Genomic DNA, 15,696 nt, shown 5'->3' on the forward strand with positions numbered 1-15,696 from the left:
TAGAAAATGACTCGAACACAGCCTGGATTAGCATCTTTTATTAACTTACCCATTTACAGTGAAGCTTTTTCTGTGTTATATTGGAAGCAATAAAATTTTAAAGAGAAGTTGATCTGATTGAGGAAAAGCTGTGTTGATAAGGAATTATTACACGAGACTGCAGATTTTTCACTACCAGTCTCTGCAAAACAGGATGTAACCATATGAAACCACCAATGCACCATGCAGTACAGGGCAGTTCATCTCCATTTATTCTGAAGCCCCGATTCACAGAAATAAATCACTCTGTTGCATTTTCCAAATGCTCAACTTGCTGAGGCACAACACTGCTCCCTTTGTTATGCCTCTGCCTACAAGCAACACGTGCCAGGCTGAGACCCAAAGGGGTGGGCACACAAGCAATGGAGGTCTGGGTGTTAAAAAAAAAAAAGTCAAAGAGAAGCCCCAAGTATCACACAGTGACCAAGGAGGGTGCAGGGCATGACCGTGGAACTAAACCGAGGGCAGAGGGAATATTTTCATTCGTCATCCATGCCCCCGCATAAACGCAAAACCAACCAGAGCATCCATGCCGGCGTCAGCAGCAGGAGAGTGACCTGAGCATCTGCCCACTGCAAAGACCCAGGCCAAAGCCTGGATTTAGATTTTCTGCACAGCTGCAGCAGTGAGGCCCTCCAAACACCACCGATGAAAAAAACATCCAACATTTGCTCAAATAAATGTACAACAGATTGTTTTACTTAAAGTACCAAATGATAGAGAACTTGAACTGAAAGGAGTCAAAACGTTTACAAAATATGAATGTTCATAAGAAATGAGGAAGTTTGTTTATTTACTTTAGAATCATGTGACTTTCTGCAGGTCAGTTAGTCCAAAATGTGTAGCTTTAAAAACAACAGCTTTCATCACATGCAGTTTTTATACACAAAATCTGGCTGATGGGGAAAAGAACAATGGACAGGATGAGTCAATTTTTGGTCTTTTTCTTCTTTGCTTTCTCGGTGTCGTCAAAGGCTTTTCTCTTCGCTGCGAGTTTGTTCGCCTGTTGGAAGAGATTAGATGTAAGTAATAAACAAAAATGTCAACCGTGCCCATTCTAGCTATGTAAACTCAGGGGGGGGGGGGGGGGGGGGGCATCGCTGGGACTGTTTGCTCTTTACAGAGAAGCTGAACAATGCTGGTTATCTTTAGATAAAAAAAAAAAGAACTGATACCCGAGTAAACAGAGAGAAATATGTAGAAATGTTATCTTTTCTGAGAACTGGACACTTGTTTAAATAAAAAAAAATGAAATGCACCTCTCTTATTTTCCGCTTCTTTCCAAACATGATCTTGTCGTAAAGGTACTTTTCTTTTTTCTTCATCATCATGATGGCGAGACGCTTCTCCTCTGCCTTCTCCTCCTGCTCCAAGCGCACCGGATTTTCCATCTTCATTTTTCCAGGTGTCACTTTTACTTGCAGAGACTTAAACAAAAGCAACAAGGTATAGAGAGGTAAAAAAATAATAAATATAAAATATAAATATATTTTAAGAAAAAGAAAGCATGACAAATGCCACAAAAGAACAGAAATGACTCACCTTTCCCTGGGATTTTTGTTTTTCCATCTCCTTAAGATTTTTCTCCTCTGCTTCATCTTCGTCATCCTCATTTTGCTCCTCATCCTCTTCATCATCATCCTCATCATTCTCCTCTTCTTCATCATCATCATCATCATCATCATCATCCTGTTCTTGTGCTAGGACACCAAATGGTATTTAGAAAAAAAAGGTGAGAACAAGCGTTCTAAGACCACAAAAGTTCATCACTTTTCCATGACATTTGCGGTGACACTGATAACAGAAATGCTTTCAGAAAATAATCAAGTTGTCAGTTAACGGGTAGATCCGCACCAGGTTTCTCTCCTCGCTGTAAAGCCATTATCTTCAGTTTTTCTGGGGGCACATAATCCCCGTCTTTCTCCTCCACAAATGGAGACAGGTGAGGGGGCAGGGTCACCCCAAGAAAATAATCCTCCACGGGCAACAGCACCTTGGCGTTAACACAATCATACACCCACTGGGGCTGGATGTAGTACCTGAAACAAGGAAATCAAAGAAGACTTTTATGATGTTTGCAACACATGAAATGATTGATAAGGGCCTTTTAGTAAACATTTCTACCTGTTTAGTCATTACATATTTTAAGAATGGCATATTCTAAACATGAAGGTGTTAGTGAAGTTATGTAGGAAAAACACAACCAAGACAACCTGGATTCAACATTTTATTTCAAGTTTGGAACTCAGGGACTTTTTTTCTGTGACAATTTTGTATGTAAAAACCGCAACAGCTGTTCTTGCAGCGACATAGATCAAATACTTGGCTTTGAATTGGTCATTTGAATGATGCTGCAGGGGGTAAGTTTTAGCTACTTGAACATGCTGGATGGAGAACTTAAATTAATTTTTTTTTCTTTGTTGGTTAGTGCTGGAAGAATTGCTTTGGGTTTGGAAAATACATAAACCAAAAGCAGAAGTGGCTGGCCATCTTTTTTCATTTATGCATTTCAACGGTCAACCTGCTGTGAAGATATACAAATATTGCAGATACTAAAGTTCCTAATATGAAGACACTGCTCTGTTTTGGCTTCATGTGAAATCTTGGAACAACTGTCAATGAAAAATAATTATGTCAGATTAAAACCAAAGATGGGTGGACTCTCTGCCTTTCTTGAATGAGCTGCTTTAGTACTGTGACTCTGTTAGCTGCTGGTTTTGATTGCAGCCTGTGGGGCTTCTCCAGTCAGTTTTTACATGTATGTAAAGAACGTAACTTGGTTGAATGCTATAAAGCATTGTTTTCCTGTTTCTCTTTCTTTATTATAGTATTCTCCACCATTTTTTGGCGCTAAACTCCCACAATTTTTCAGCTATTTTAACCATTCAACTATTAAAATGTTCAGCTTTTTCCAGCTTTGACTATTGGTCCTTCAAATCCTTGAAAATTTCAAGATATTCCTGGATTTTTGCCTCCATTGAAATACACGGGGAATCCTTGGTGCAGGGGCTTGCTGGTTCGATACCCAGCGCTAGCATTTTTCACAAAAATATACTCTGTTATTGTGCTGTTTTCCCTTTATGGTCCACTTCAATTTTTATTTATTTTTGCCAATTATGACCCTTTAAGTTTTCATTCAGAAATATAGCATTCAACCCTGCATTTTCTTCTGGAAATGCAGCTCCTTCTAGTTTTTAAACTGCATCTGATCAGAAATGTCATCAAAAATCGTTTTCTTCACCTGTTGATGTAGCTTTTGTCCACATTAGGTCTGTCCACAATTTGATGTGTGATCGTCTCGTCTGTGGCATCATACGTGCTCCCAATGCAGACAGACCTGTCCCAGGACACCTCTCCACCAAAACACCTGAAAGGCAGAAGCAAAGCTATTGGATTTATTGTGACCATTACTTTATGATTAAGGTCACACTCCGATCATCTTTGGATTTATTATTAAGCGTTCCTTCCCACTGGTCTTGTAATTATGATTATGCCATTTTTAGCTAAAATCAGTAAAACCTGCTCCGTTTTCTGGGTCATATTTCCTGCGGAGCGGCAGGAGTTCATTAGAAATTCACCTCTTGACTGTTTTCCGAGAGCAACCTTCCCCCATTTCCCGTCACCCATAACTGAGCTCTCTGCTTATGTGTTCTCCTGCTAGCTAACAGCCCCCCCCCCCCCCCCCCCCCACCTAATATTACCGGTGCAACAAAAACGGCGAGCAATATCGGAGATATCCAGACGTACAGTTTTGAGCCAGATATCAGCTCAGTTGAGGTGCATCAGAATGGAGCGGAACAGGAAGCTTGTGAGCCGCTGATTGTAACACCTACAAGGTTTATCAAATGGCATTTTTTTGTCTGCTCCTGTTTCACAGCAATTTGAATAAAGAAATACTCAGAAATGCAATTCCGGGCATAATTTTCCTCTATACATGTACTCCATAAAAACACCAAAACACAATTTTCATCAGAATGGAGCTTTAATTTCCCAAAAGTGTGTTTACCTGATGACAAAAGCCAGTGACTCTCTGGGAACTTCCCTGTTCAGGAAAAACTTGAGTCCCTCAAAAATCTTTTTTTGGGTTTCCAGCTGCATTTGCTCCTTTTCTCGAGCTTCGACTTTCTCCAAATCCTCCTGGAGAAGAAAAATAACAATAAAAAAAAGTTTCAAATACTGATGAGTTTTAATTTTGCCTTTATAAATGGAGCGATAAAGATTAATTGCATGTATCCTAATTCACTTCTTGATGATGCAGGCTAAACTTAAGGCTTTCCATTATGCACCGAAAATGCTGACCCTTAACCCTAAAATAAGTCATTTTTCTATATTAATTATAAATGACAATTCTTTATTTTATTTTAAGAAATAAACATTGCTTTAAAAGAGTGAAATTCATAAATATTCATTATGCATGTTCATGACACAAACTAGTATTAAAAAAAAAAATTCAAAAGTAAAATGTTTAGGTAATTAATCCTCTTTTTGTCACATTTGACAGAACTTTGCATTGTACCATCATCAGTGTGGTGTTCAGAGGCAGATGAGTGTCTTTGAAAAGACCAAACGTTAGTTTAGACTTGGCTCTTTAAACTGCACTAATGACTTTTATGGCTCTCAAAAAATGTTTGTTTGTTTTTTTAAAGAGCCATATGAAGTCCCTATGGTGTTACGCGATTCCTAGATGACCATTTTAAACTGGCAAAGCAAAACAAGCTTCTCAGGTGAGAACCAAAGCACCAATGGCAAACAAACATAAAGCTGTAAATCCCTGGTTACATTCTAATTTTTTAGCCCAATTGTCCTGAGAGAGTAATGAATGTCCTATGAATTTATTTGGTGTTGTTTTGGAGTTTTTCCACAAAATAAACATTTGTATCAAGTATAATAAAAACAAATGTAAAAATTCCAAACATGTCTTGCCTCCTCCGTAGGAAACGCATCGAGCTGAGCATCTTCTTCCTCTGCTGTAGAAACAACCCGGGCCAGGCTGGCACTGAGAGCTGCAAGTTTCTGCACAGATAAAACATCACGTTTTCCCCCTGTCATCTACTTCATTTTTATTTATGTTTATACAGTATTAGAAAAAGAGGGAAAAAAACTCAGACTAAAGTTTTAGTTTAATAAAATACCATCCATTTTAGCACCATGATGCCTAAATCCTGTTTGATCCTGCTTTTATGTAAATAAAGGAAAAGTCTATGGTGGACCTGAAGTAAAAATCATTCAATGCAAAAACATATTTAAGATCAAAACAACAACAAAAAGATGATAATGATAAAAAAATATCTATATATCTATATATATATATATTTTACATTTTAGAAACCAAACCATAAAAAAAAAACATTTTTGGAAAACAAAAGGAATTGCCAGAATTAAAATGAAATGTTTAAACATTAAATAATAAGAGACCAAGAAAGGTGGGTATCACTGACTGGATGAAGATGTTTGAGTTTTGAAGAAGAGGGAAAGCAGAAGAATGTGTTGCCCAAACTGTGGTTGAGAGTAGAATGAGCAGTCAACCCTTTGCAGTAACTGAGGCCAGAAGTTTAATCAAATATCTTCTGTCTACAATGCCAAATAACTTTTCGTTGAAAAGGTGATCAAACGTCATCATTCAATCAGTTAGGACCCACAATACCGACCTTTCCTGGTTTCTCCTTTTGTTTCTGGACATTAATTTTAATTTCTGAAACGTTTCATTTTTATTTTGTTTCCTTTTTCTGGTATTGTGTTTTGGTTTTGGCTTCTGGAATATTGCTTCAATTACTAAAATGTAATCTTATTCATTTATGTTTTTTAATAGTTTTGTCTTTTTTAATTGTCATTGTGATCTTTCACAAGTTTTTTTGCTAAATGTGTTAATGTGATTTTAGGGCCACAATAAAAGTCAAAGAGAAAATAAATACTAAAACAAAAGGCCGTAAATAAAAACAGGCATTTTAGGCTGTTCACTGTGGGAAACAAATAAATAAAAACTAACCTCGGGGTAGCTCTCTGAGTCCATAGCATATTCATCTTCATTCTCTCCCTTGAGCTCCGACTCTGCTTTAATGTCCAGCTGTGTGAAAACAGAGTAGGTTCAAAGTGGAGCTCATACGTATGTCTTAAAATCGTCTCCAGTTCAAAATACCTTTGGAGGGTAGACCAGGTTGAGGGAATGGTAGAGCCTGAAGTTCACAAACCCCAGCAGGGTTGTGTACAACTCTGTGAAAGTTGCCATGACTCTGTAGTCAACATCTGTTGGGTGCTAAAACAGCAAAAATATTATTTTAGAAAAATAAAAGGTCTACTCACCAAATAACTGTGTCAAAGTGAAACATTTCAACATATAATTTGAGTAATAATTCAAAAAAATAGTTTAAAATTACACTTTATAAAAATGATCAAAAATCACATGAACGTTTATGTAGCTTTCCTCCCTCTTTTAGCTGTTAAATTGTCTATTTGTAAAGAAGAATTATTTCTTCTGAGGACATCAGTATTTGGAAAACAATGAAAAGGCACTGAAGCAAGTCAACATAAAGGAGTCTCGGCGTCTGCACCTCAACTGGAAATTAATCACCTTTAATTAAAATGTTTTGGTTCCTAAATGACTTAGATGGTATTTAAAAGTAAATATAAAAAGATGATGTCAGACTTTGGAAACTATGTAAACAGCTTTACTAATTAACTGGGGACTTTCTGTGTTTAGTTAGAACATTGTTGATTTTGCTGTCACTGCTTATTGGTATATTCCTTATGAACCTCATTTCATCAATTTGACTTACATCATGGGAGAACTGATAGGGCACCAGCCATGTGATGAGCTGTCCCATCACCTCAGCCTGATAGTACATTCCCTTGATGGAGACGAAAACCTAACGGGAACAGAGTGGGTTGTATGTCAGAAAACACAGAACTGTAATTTTTTTCTGTGAAAGAGTTCAGTAAAGCTGCACCTTTCTGAGAGAGCGTGATGCAATCACATAGTTCATCCACTCCACAGTGAGGCGTCTGCAGAGCTGGATTGTTTGGACGTGACATTTTCCCGTTCTGGCAAATGTGGAGAAGAGGAAGCACATGCAAAGGGCGTCGTCGATATCACGGAGGGCATCGATGAAGGAGGGGTATCTACAACAGAAAGCAATTGACTTAGAGGTAGGTTTATCTGTCTTACATTTAAAAACTAGAAAAACACAGAACAATGGGTTCATTTAACAGAAAAATCTACTTATGCCCCACTTTTTAAGTCAGTCTCACCTCTCTTTAATGATGTGGTCCAATTTATAGGTTGGCTTGTTTTCTTTCAGTCTTTCAACTGCAGACCACTCCGTTTTTCCATAAGCCTTTCTCAGTTTCCGTACAAATATCTATTAAAACAAAGAACAAATTTTTAGGCTAACTTACACTTCGACTGTATAGTATCCAAAAAGATTATTACCAAAATAAATAAAGTTGTTTGATAATATATTAAAACCTTATATTGTTTACATTTTCCAGTCCTTAAATCCAAATCCATGTGTGAGCATGCACATTAAGTATGCACACTTAAGTCTATACTGCAGAGAAGGAATGGATCTCTTAAATCCTCACTTTTCATTGCAGGTAATGCAAAAAATGCAAAAACAAAAAGTTTTTTACATATTAAAGATCAACTACAAGTTATGCATTTCAAACTTAGTCACTTTTTGGTGATCATTTCTATTTTAACAAATTTTCTGCAATGTATTTTTGTATCAACAAGCTCTTTAATTCACACTTTGAAGAGAAAGGGAATCGACACTGTGCTCTCTCTATGCATGTAAGTAATAAAAAAATAATAAAAAACATTTACACATTTTGAAATACCTTGTATTCTCTGAACTTGGCAACTATGGGCTCATGCAGCAGAAAACGAATATCTTTAAGCAGATAAAAGGTCCTGGGGGCAGTGGAGCCCTTGTTGACCTTCTTCTTGTGCTTCGGCTCATGAGGATAGATGCCTTTAAGAATGCAGAGTCGTCTAAAACAAAAAGTAAAGCAAGTCATCAGAGATACAAAAAAATGACATGAGTGTGTATCGCAGTCTGACTAAATCTGATGGAAAATCATGTTGGCCACACACAATACGAGACGCACATTGCTGCACTGCCCGCACATATTTTAATTGCATTAAAGGCTAAAGGTTGTTGTTGGTCGCATGTTTTTTGTATAGCCCAATAATACAATAATAGTTGTCTTATTGGGCTAACATTAAATCAGTCATTAAATACAGTAGGTCATTGCTAAACTTAACTAAACAGACTAAGCTAAACTGGGCACCCCTGCCCTTAGACCCTACTTCTCGGTAAGCAAAACGTTATTAAAAATAGATAAATAAATAACAGATTCCGGGGGAAACAGTCTCCGCTGTGTCCACATGATGAAGAAGGGATCCTCTCCCAGGACAGACAGGTGATGTACCAGGACTGTTAAGGTAGAATTAACTTATCCAACTCTACAACTACATGTTTGAATAATGTAGCAAGTAATGTCAAGTATTTATATTTACTGAATGTCAAACTGTTAAATGTTTAAGGACAGTAAATAAATGTTTGCCAACATTTATGATTTGCAACGTTTTCATGTTCTTTTTTTTTTACACTGTAGTGTATACTTTAAGAAACTGCTCCAAATAGGTTAACCTTTATTATAACTATGCTTAACCACAAAGTTATGTGCAGACACAAAGGGGCTGGTACATTAATAACAATCTCTGAAAATTAAACCATAAAATCACACACTCCAGTTCAGTTGCAGTTCAAAAATAATTTAACAAATACCTCGTGTTAAAAAAAACATCCAAATCAGTGGTAAAAAAAAAAAAAAAAAAAAAGGTATTATTTACAAAAAAAAGAAAAAGAAAAAAACTTGAGCTGTGTGGTACCTGAAGTCTGGTAGGCTCAACTGTAGCTTCTTCCGAGCTCTATTTCGTGTAATGTAGTTGGTGGCAGAGCCCCTCTCAAACTGCAAAGAAAACGGTTTTAAAAATTTCCAGTAACAATTTCCGTAAACTGCATTAAATGTAATTTTGACTGTTCACATTCACGTGTAAACGTTTGCCCAACATAATGAACCACTTAGAACAAACTTAAGCTAGTTTAGCTAGCTACGTACGTAGCATGGAAACTGTTACTGAGTTCAAACAAAACGCCAGCATTTACCTTTTTCTTTTGAGTGCCGCCCATACTTAAGAAATTAGTTTATCTGAAATAAAGCCAAACAAACCGTTTTTAACTAAATATGTTGTCAGGTAGTTAAAATCTGAACACGACCACCATGTTTTGCTGTAAATGCACGTGTTGTTTGACATGCGCAAGAGAATCAGATTGGGTTTAGCGGACACGAGGACCCACAGTCGACCGCTCATCTGCCTGCTCGCAATAGTCTTATTAAGCTGCGGTAGATGAGCGAGCTACTAAAAAAAGCAATAACAAAAAAATAACATTAATAACAATGTTTGAATGCACTGTTTAGTTAAATGGTGGACTGCTGCATAAAACAATATTATCCTACAGGTTGTTATATATATCTATATCTATATATATATATAGATATAGATATAGATACAGACAGACAGACAGACAGACAGACAGACAGACAGACAGACAGACAGACATGTTGGCCCTTTTTCTTTCTTGATCCCCAACATTGTCACAAGCAAAGCATCCCACACCATCACACCTCCTCCTCCATGCTTTACAGTGGGAGCAGGCATGTAGAACCAAAAATCTCAAATTTGGACTCATCAGACCAAAGCACACATTTCCACTGGTCTAATGTCCGTTCCTTGTGTTCTTAAGCCTAAACAAGTTTCTTCTGCTTGTTGCCTTTCTTTAGCAGTGGTTTCCTAGCAGATATTCTACCATGAAGACCTGATTCACAAAGTCTCCTCTTAACAGTTGTTGTAGAGATGTGTCTGCTGCTAGAACTCTGTGTGCCATTGACCTGCTCTCTAATCTGAGCTGCTGTTAACCTGCCATTTCTGAGGCTGGTGACTCGGATGAACTCATCCTCTACAGCAGAGGTGACTCATGGTCTTCCTTTCCTGGGGCGCTCCACATGTAAGCCAGTTTCTTTGTAGCACTTGATGGTTTTTCTGACTGCACTTGGGGACACTTTCAAAGTTTTCCCAATTTTTCGGACTGACTGACCTTCATTTCTTAAAGTAATGATGGCCACTCATTTTTCTGTACTTAGCTGCTTTTTTCTAGCACTAAAACAAATTCAGTCTATTCAGTGGGACGAACAGCTGTGTATCCACCTGACTTCTGCACAACACAACTGATGGTCCCAACCCCATTTATAAGGCAAGAAATCACACTTTTTAAACCTGACAGGGCACACCTGTGAAGTGAAAAACATTTCAGGTAAACTACCTTTTGACGCTCATCAAGAGAATACCAAGAGTGTGCAAAGTAGTTATCAAATCAAAAGGTGGCTACTATGAAGAACCTAGAATATGACATATTTTCAGTTGTTTTACACTTTCTTGTTATGTATATAATTCCACATATGTTAATTCACAGTTTTGATGCCTTCAGTGTGAATCTACAATTTTCATAGTCATGAAAATAAAGAAAACTCTTTGAATGAGAAAGTGTGTCCAAACATTTGGTCTGTACTGTAAATCTAAGCCCCACCCCTTGTCTATTGGACCCCTCACATATGTCAGGGATGCTTCAGCAAAATGCAGACAAGAGCAGAGCAGCCTCAGACAGGGAGAAGAAGAAATGTTGTAACAAGATAAAGTTCTGTTGATAAAAAGACTCAAGCACTGATTTGGATATGAGTACAGCATTTCATAAAGTCATCATGGGGCTATATGACTTTTTAAAGGAGTGCTTCAGTGGTTTTTGGGACTACGAAACCCCCAAAGTGATGGTCGTGAAAAACAGAACTCTTGGAGTCATTTACAGGGCGGTCCAGTTTCTTGTGATTACCTATTTTATCTGGTAAGTGAGCAGCATGTTTGTATATTTGCTTAAAAAAAAAGAAATTTGTACACAATGCTGTTTTTTTTATATATGTAAACTGACTGTTGTGATTTGTGTTGGATTAAACTAGAAAAATTAATCTTTTATGTATAAGTCATCAAGTGCAAAATAGCTTTTTATTTCAACAAAATAGGAAGATAACTAGAGCGGAGTCTGAGTGCGTCATTTTCTTTTCTTGGCTACTGCATGTGGGCTGAGTAGATCAAATGTAACATGATGCCTCCAATTACATTTTCCCATCAGTGGAGAAGATGTGACTTTTGTGTTTGTTTGTCCGATCATCCACAAAGGTATGTTTTTATAAGTCAGAAGGCATACCAAGACAGCGAAACCCATCCAGATAGCTCTATTTATACACTCATGAAAGGCACAGCAGTTCATGGAGATGACATCCTGGACAGTGTGGAGTACGCCAGTCCATCAGAAGTAAGCTGGGAAAACGTCTTCCCCCATATCACTTACACTCTATCAAAATCACAACTACTTAGTGATGGAGGATTCTGCTCTGGGTATTCATTTCACTTTTTTTCATAGGGAGGTGATGTGATTAGTACATTACTCAGAAGAGATATCACATATGACCAGAAGCAAGGCACCTGTGCGGAGGTGAGTAAGCTGAGGTTTCATAAACAATAACAATAGAAGTGCTGACAAAGATGATCCTAAAATCCAGATGCATTTTTTTCTGCACAGTATTACAAAGTTGAAAATGCCAACTGTTCAAAGGACGCAGATTGCGTCCCTGGGGAGGTTGACTTTAATGGCCATGGTATCGTCATGAATTTCTTTACACGTGTTTTGTTTTAAGTGCACCACAGCCTCCGCTCTTAATTTAAGTTGAACGTTTTATTCTTTTTGCAGGCAGAAGAACCGGGAAATGTATTCAGTATTACAACCACACCTTTAAAACCTGTGAGATCCAAAGCTGGTGTCCCATTGAAGAGTACGCTGTTGTACGGTAAGACATGTCATTCACAATCTGAAACCAATACCTTAAACACACTAAGATCAGGTTCATTTTTTGGAATCGTAAGGACACGAAAAAGTTGAACAAAAACAAAATAAATAAATAAATAAATTAGGGGAAAAAATGCACTGGCTTCAAAGTAAATCTGTAAATCTGTTTTACTTATTTAATCCTGATTTAGCGCCGTTTTAGTTTTCTCACTTACACAGCTTGGAACTAAAACAATCAGGAGGTTTGACATCCGAACAGTTTCTTCTGTCAGTCTACACAAGCATTTCCGTCGAATGCACTGGGGCTACGGGGTGTTGAAAAAGGCCAAAAGCCTTCAGGGGTGTAACGATTACTTGATTCATCTGTTAATCGATGAATCAGTTTTTATTCCTGCGATCCAGTTGTAAATCAAATCGAATAGACCTGCATCATTGTAAAATCCTTTCAAAATGTAATGATTGGTTTGTTTTACTTTACTTTACTCTTATAACTTAAAAACGACCAAGTGCTGGTCCTGGCCCGGGTGGCGGATTTGATCGCCCGGGGGGCGGTTGTCCCCTGCCTGCTGCCGTGTGGCGTTGGGGGGTTCCGGCTGCCGCTGCTGCTGCGGCGGGGGTCATGCTGTCATTCCAGTCCAATGTGTGGAAACACTTTGAATTGTGTGACCATACAGTGTGGTGGAATGTTCTAATAATGTTCCCTTTGGATTGTTGAAATGGAAAAAAACAACATGAAACTAAAAGTTGAATGGATTTGTCATTACTTCTTGTTTACTTATTTGTACACATATTTAATTTACACTTGATTATCTTGCAAGAAATAAATGGAATCTGGAAAACTTCACTTGCACTTTTCAGTACTCAGGTATTTATCTCTGAGTCACACTGGTTGAATTTTTGGATAAAGATGTCCTGGATCCATTTTCAGTCAGTGAATCAGATCGTTCAAAATGAACCAAAATCGACTATGAATCGTATCAGCAACCAAAAATTTTGATATGAATCAAATTATTGTTCAAATGAATTGTTACACTTCTACTTCAAAGTCCAACAGGTACAGAGCAATAAGAGTGATAAGTCACATTTACACTTATAGAATAATTTAATGCATATAATTGTCGAATGTATAAAAAGAATTGATTTAAAGATGCCAGAAAATGTGGTTCTAGATGTGAGCCCCTGATTTATCTAGTAAACATGCATAAGAAAAGAGTCAAATGTCTGAGATTTCGACTGTGAGAGGAAACTGGAGAAGAAAGGGGAAGCATGTACACACAGACGGAGCGGGCATAGCTGCCTTCCACTCTGTGTTTGAAATAGTGCAGGTTTCCGTCCTCTGAATAAAGCATAATTTATTCCCTTCAACAGAGAACCAGCATTAGTGGAAGCCATTAATTTTACGGTGTTCATCAGGAACTACATCCACTTCCCCAAATTTAAAGTGTTGAGGTGGGTCCCTCTCAAAACTGTACACACATCACACCAGTTTCTTCCATTAAGCTTCATGAAGAATAACTGAGGTCATCTCATTTGTAGGGGAAATATAGAGGATTCTTTAGGCAAGCGCCGCAAAAGGAAATACCTAAATAAGTGCCAATATAATGAGGAGACAGATCCCTACTGTCCAAACTTCCGCCTGGGATACATTGCAAGTCAAGCAAGGGAGAGTTTCAGTGAGCTCTGCAGGACTGTGAGTATGAAGCAGCACAGCAACCATGTCAGATGTTGGACCCAAACTGGTTTTGCAACAAAAAAAGTTTCAAGTATCATATCAACCTGTGCTTGCAACAGCTTTTGTTAAATATACTTGACTTCATAAGGTGTTATCTTTTACCTCAATAAGACCCCTCTATTATTATTTTTACTGTCATAAAATGCATTTCTATATGTGAATTTGGTTTTGCACCTAAATGAATTATTTTAAGCGTAAAACAGAAAGACATTTAATTGTTGATTATCATTATTTATTGTTTTTATATTATTATTTCTTATGAAAAAAATGTATTTACATAATCTTTTTTCTCAGGGAGGAGTAATTGGAGTTTTCATCAACTGGGACTGTAACTTAGATCTGAATCCTTCATATTGTAAACCCACATATTCATTCCGCCGTCTCGATGTTAGAAAAGACGAGGACAATTCAGGGTACTACTACAGGTTGGTATCAACACCCATCACTGACATCTGTGTTTACGTATAAAAATCGGCTATATATATATATATATATATATATATATATATATATATATATATATATATATATATATATATATATATATATATATATATATATATATATATATATAACAACAATATATATAATTTTTTTTCCATGTGATTTCCCAGGTTTGCCAAATATTACAGCAAAAATGGAGTGGAGTCTCGGACACTCATCAAGGCTTATGGCATCCGTCTTGATATAATAGTTCATGGACAAGTAAGAGGACTCCTATTTCTCAGCTTAATTCATTTCCAGCGTGATGAGATGATTAATTATTGCATCCATGCAGGCTGGAAAGTTTAGTCCCATTCCGACCATCATCAGTTCAGTTACGGCCATGACCTCAGTTGGGATTGTGAGTCTGACTAAAAAGATTTACTGAAATATTGAAATGGTTTGCATTTGTTCCTAATTTCTTCCTGTTTCTCACTTGCAGTGTACAATCATCTGTGACTGGATCATGTTGACATTTATCGACAAGAATGAAGTGTACAGCGATAGAAAATTTGATGAAGTAAGAGAAATAGCTTCTGCCTTTGGTTGGAGATTCCAAGCAATATATGTATATTAATCTTAATTCTTCATTCCTCCACATTTTCATGTATAATCTGCCTTCAACTGAATCTTAACCATCTTCTGCAGGTGATCCAGGAGCCTGCAGATCTCATCCCCACAGATCTTGTCCACACAGAGCTCAGCTACATCGGCAGCTTTGGCTCCAACCACTCTGATCTGTCAGACGGCGTACCACTTTGATGCATCTTAGGTTGCCTCTATCCTCAGTGGAAGACTGACCATAGCAGCTCAAAGAGGTTCCTGAAGGGTCTGCAGGGTCACAGAACTGTGTCGTGTTTGGGGGGGAAAACGAGTTGTTAAACGTGTCCTTTTCTCTATGTGCTGCCTACAAATAAGAATACTTACACTGCACAGATTATGTGTTAATTTTCACTGGATTTAAATATATATTCTTGGCTTCATGACAGAGAAGCTAAAATTGGTTGTTAAATCTAACAAACCAAGAGCATGTGTCCCAAATGTTCAGTCCAATAATAAATCACTTAATTGTTGATGTTTGGGTTGTAATTTTGCATTCAACATCAGTCAGACGCGTTATTTTCTTCTGAGTTTCATTCTAAAGGACAAAAAAGACTTAACACAAGTGCGTGTTGCAAAACGAGAGGATGCAAGGGATTGTGAGGAGAGTGATGAAAAATAATCAAATAAGGCAGACACTTCCCATAAAAAATGCTTCTCTAACAAGGTTGTGGAGTGAGAGTGTGATTCCATCTGTGTCTGAGAGCTTTGCAAGTGTCCATCCTAAAACTCGAGACTCAAGGCTTGTGAATCAATATCTTCCATGATGCACAGAGGATTGTAAATGACGCATGAAGAAACTTAAAACAGAAAAAAAAAGAGAAAAAGGTACACCAAGGTCACCTAAAGTGACTTGTAGAGTTTAAATTAAGCAGAGGCTGAGCT

At 37.5% G+C, this 15,696-nt stretch overlaps 2 protein-coding genes across 3 annotated transcripts; one reads left to right on the top strand and one right to left on the bottom strand.

The window, feature by feature from the left end:
• Positions 1 to 23: 23 nt before the first annotated feature.
• Positions 24 to 9,412, bottom strand: pes (pescadillo). Of its 2 annotated transcripts, none has more exons than XM_023958492.2 (15): positions 9,207 to 9,412; positions 8,930 to 9,009; positions 7,873 to 8,026; positions 7,285 to 7,394; positions 6,984 to 7,155; positions 6,813 to 6,902; positions 6,176 to 6,292; positions 6,026 to 6,103; positions 4,963 to 5,052; positions 4,046 to 4,176; positions 3,281 to 3,406; positions 1,894 to 2,078; positions 1,582 to 1,739; positions 1,299 to 1,466; positions 24 to 1,042 (listed from the first exon to the last, which is right to left on the bottom strand). In XM_023958492.2, the coding sequence occupies exons 1-15, from the start codon at positions 9,228 to 9,230 to the stop codon at positions 968 to 970; spliced, it is 1,758 nt and encodes a 585-aa protein (XP_023814260.1). In that variant the 5' UTR covers positions 9,231 to 9,412; the 3' UTR covers positions 24 to 967. The 2 variants fall into 2 exon arrangements, with proteins under 2 accessions (XP_023814260.1, XP_078809038.1); XM_078952912.1 differs by having other exon boundaries at positions 1,582 to 1,733; positions 9,207 to 9,410.
• A 1,310-nt stretch (positions 9,413 to 10,722) lies between these two features.
• On the top strand, positions 10,723 to 15,284 carry p2rx2 (purinergic receptor P2X, ligand-gated ion channel, 2). The gene is made up of 12 exons (XM_004072406.5): positions 10,723 to 10,997; positions 11,330 to 11,465; positions 11,574 to 11,645; positions 11,733 to 11,808; positions 11,901 to 11,997; positions 13,365 to 13,445; positions 13,533 to 13,686; positions 14,023 to 14,153; positions 14,343 to 14,433; positions 14,507 to 14,572; positions 14,654 to 14,731; positions 14,860 to 15,284. Exons 1-12 carry the CDS (start codon positions 10,831 to 10,833, stop codon positions 14,971 to 14,973), a joined length of 1,263 nt encoding a protein of 420 aa, XP_004072454.1. The 5' UTR covers positions 10,723 to 10,830; the 3' UTR covers positions 14,974 to 15,284.
• The last annotated feature ends 412 nt before the right edge of the window (positions 15,285 to 15,696 follow it).

The sequence above is a fragment of the Oryzias latipes genome, chromosome 9 (assembly GCF_053564925.1).
Source record: "Oryzias latipes strain Hd-rR chromosome 9, Olatipes_Hd-rR_3.1".
Taxonomy (NCBI): domain Eukaryota; kingdom Metazoa; phylum Chordata; class Actinopteri; order Beloniformes; family Adrianichthyidae; genus Oryzias; species Oryzias latipes.

Coding starts and splice junctions, on each gene's coding strand:
- pes (XM_023958492.2), bottom strand. CDS start 9,230: ATGGGCGGCACTCAAAAGAAAAAG. Junction 9,010..9,206: donor GCGGCACTCAAAAGAAAAAG/GTAAATGCTGGC, acceptor TTTTCTTTGCAG/TTTGAGAGGGGCTCTGCCAC. Junction 4,177..4,962: donor ATGCGTTTCCTACGGAGGAG/GCAAGACATGTT, acceptor TTTCTTCTCCAG/GAGGATTTGGAGAAAGTCGA.
- p2rx2 (XM_004072406.5), top strand. CDS start 10,831: ATGAGTACAGCATTTCATAAAGTCATCATGGGGCTATATGACTTTTTA. Junction 11,998..13,364: donor GAAGAGTACGCTGTTGTACG/GTAAGACATGTC, acceptor TCCCTTCAACAG/AGAACCAGCATTAGTGGAAG. Junction 14,434..14,506: donor ATATAATAGTTCATGGACAA/GTAAGAGGACTC, acceptor GCATCCATGCAG/GCTGGAAAGTTTAGTCCCAT.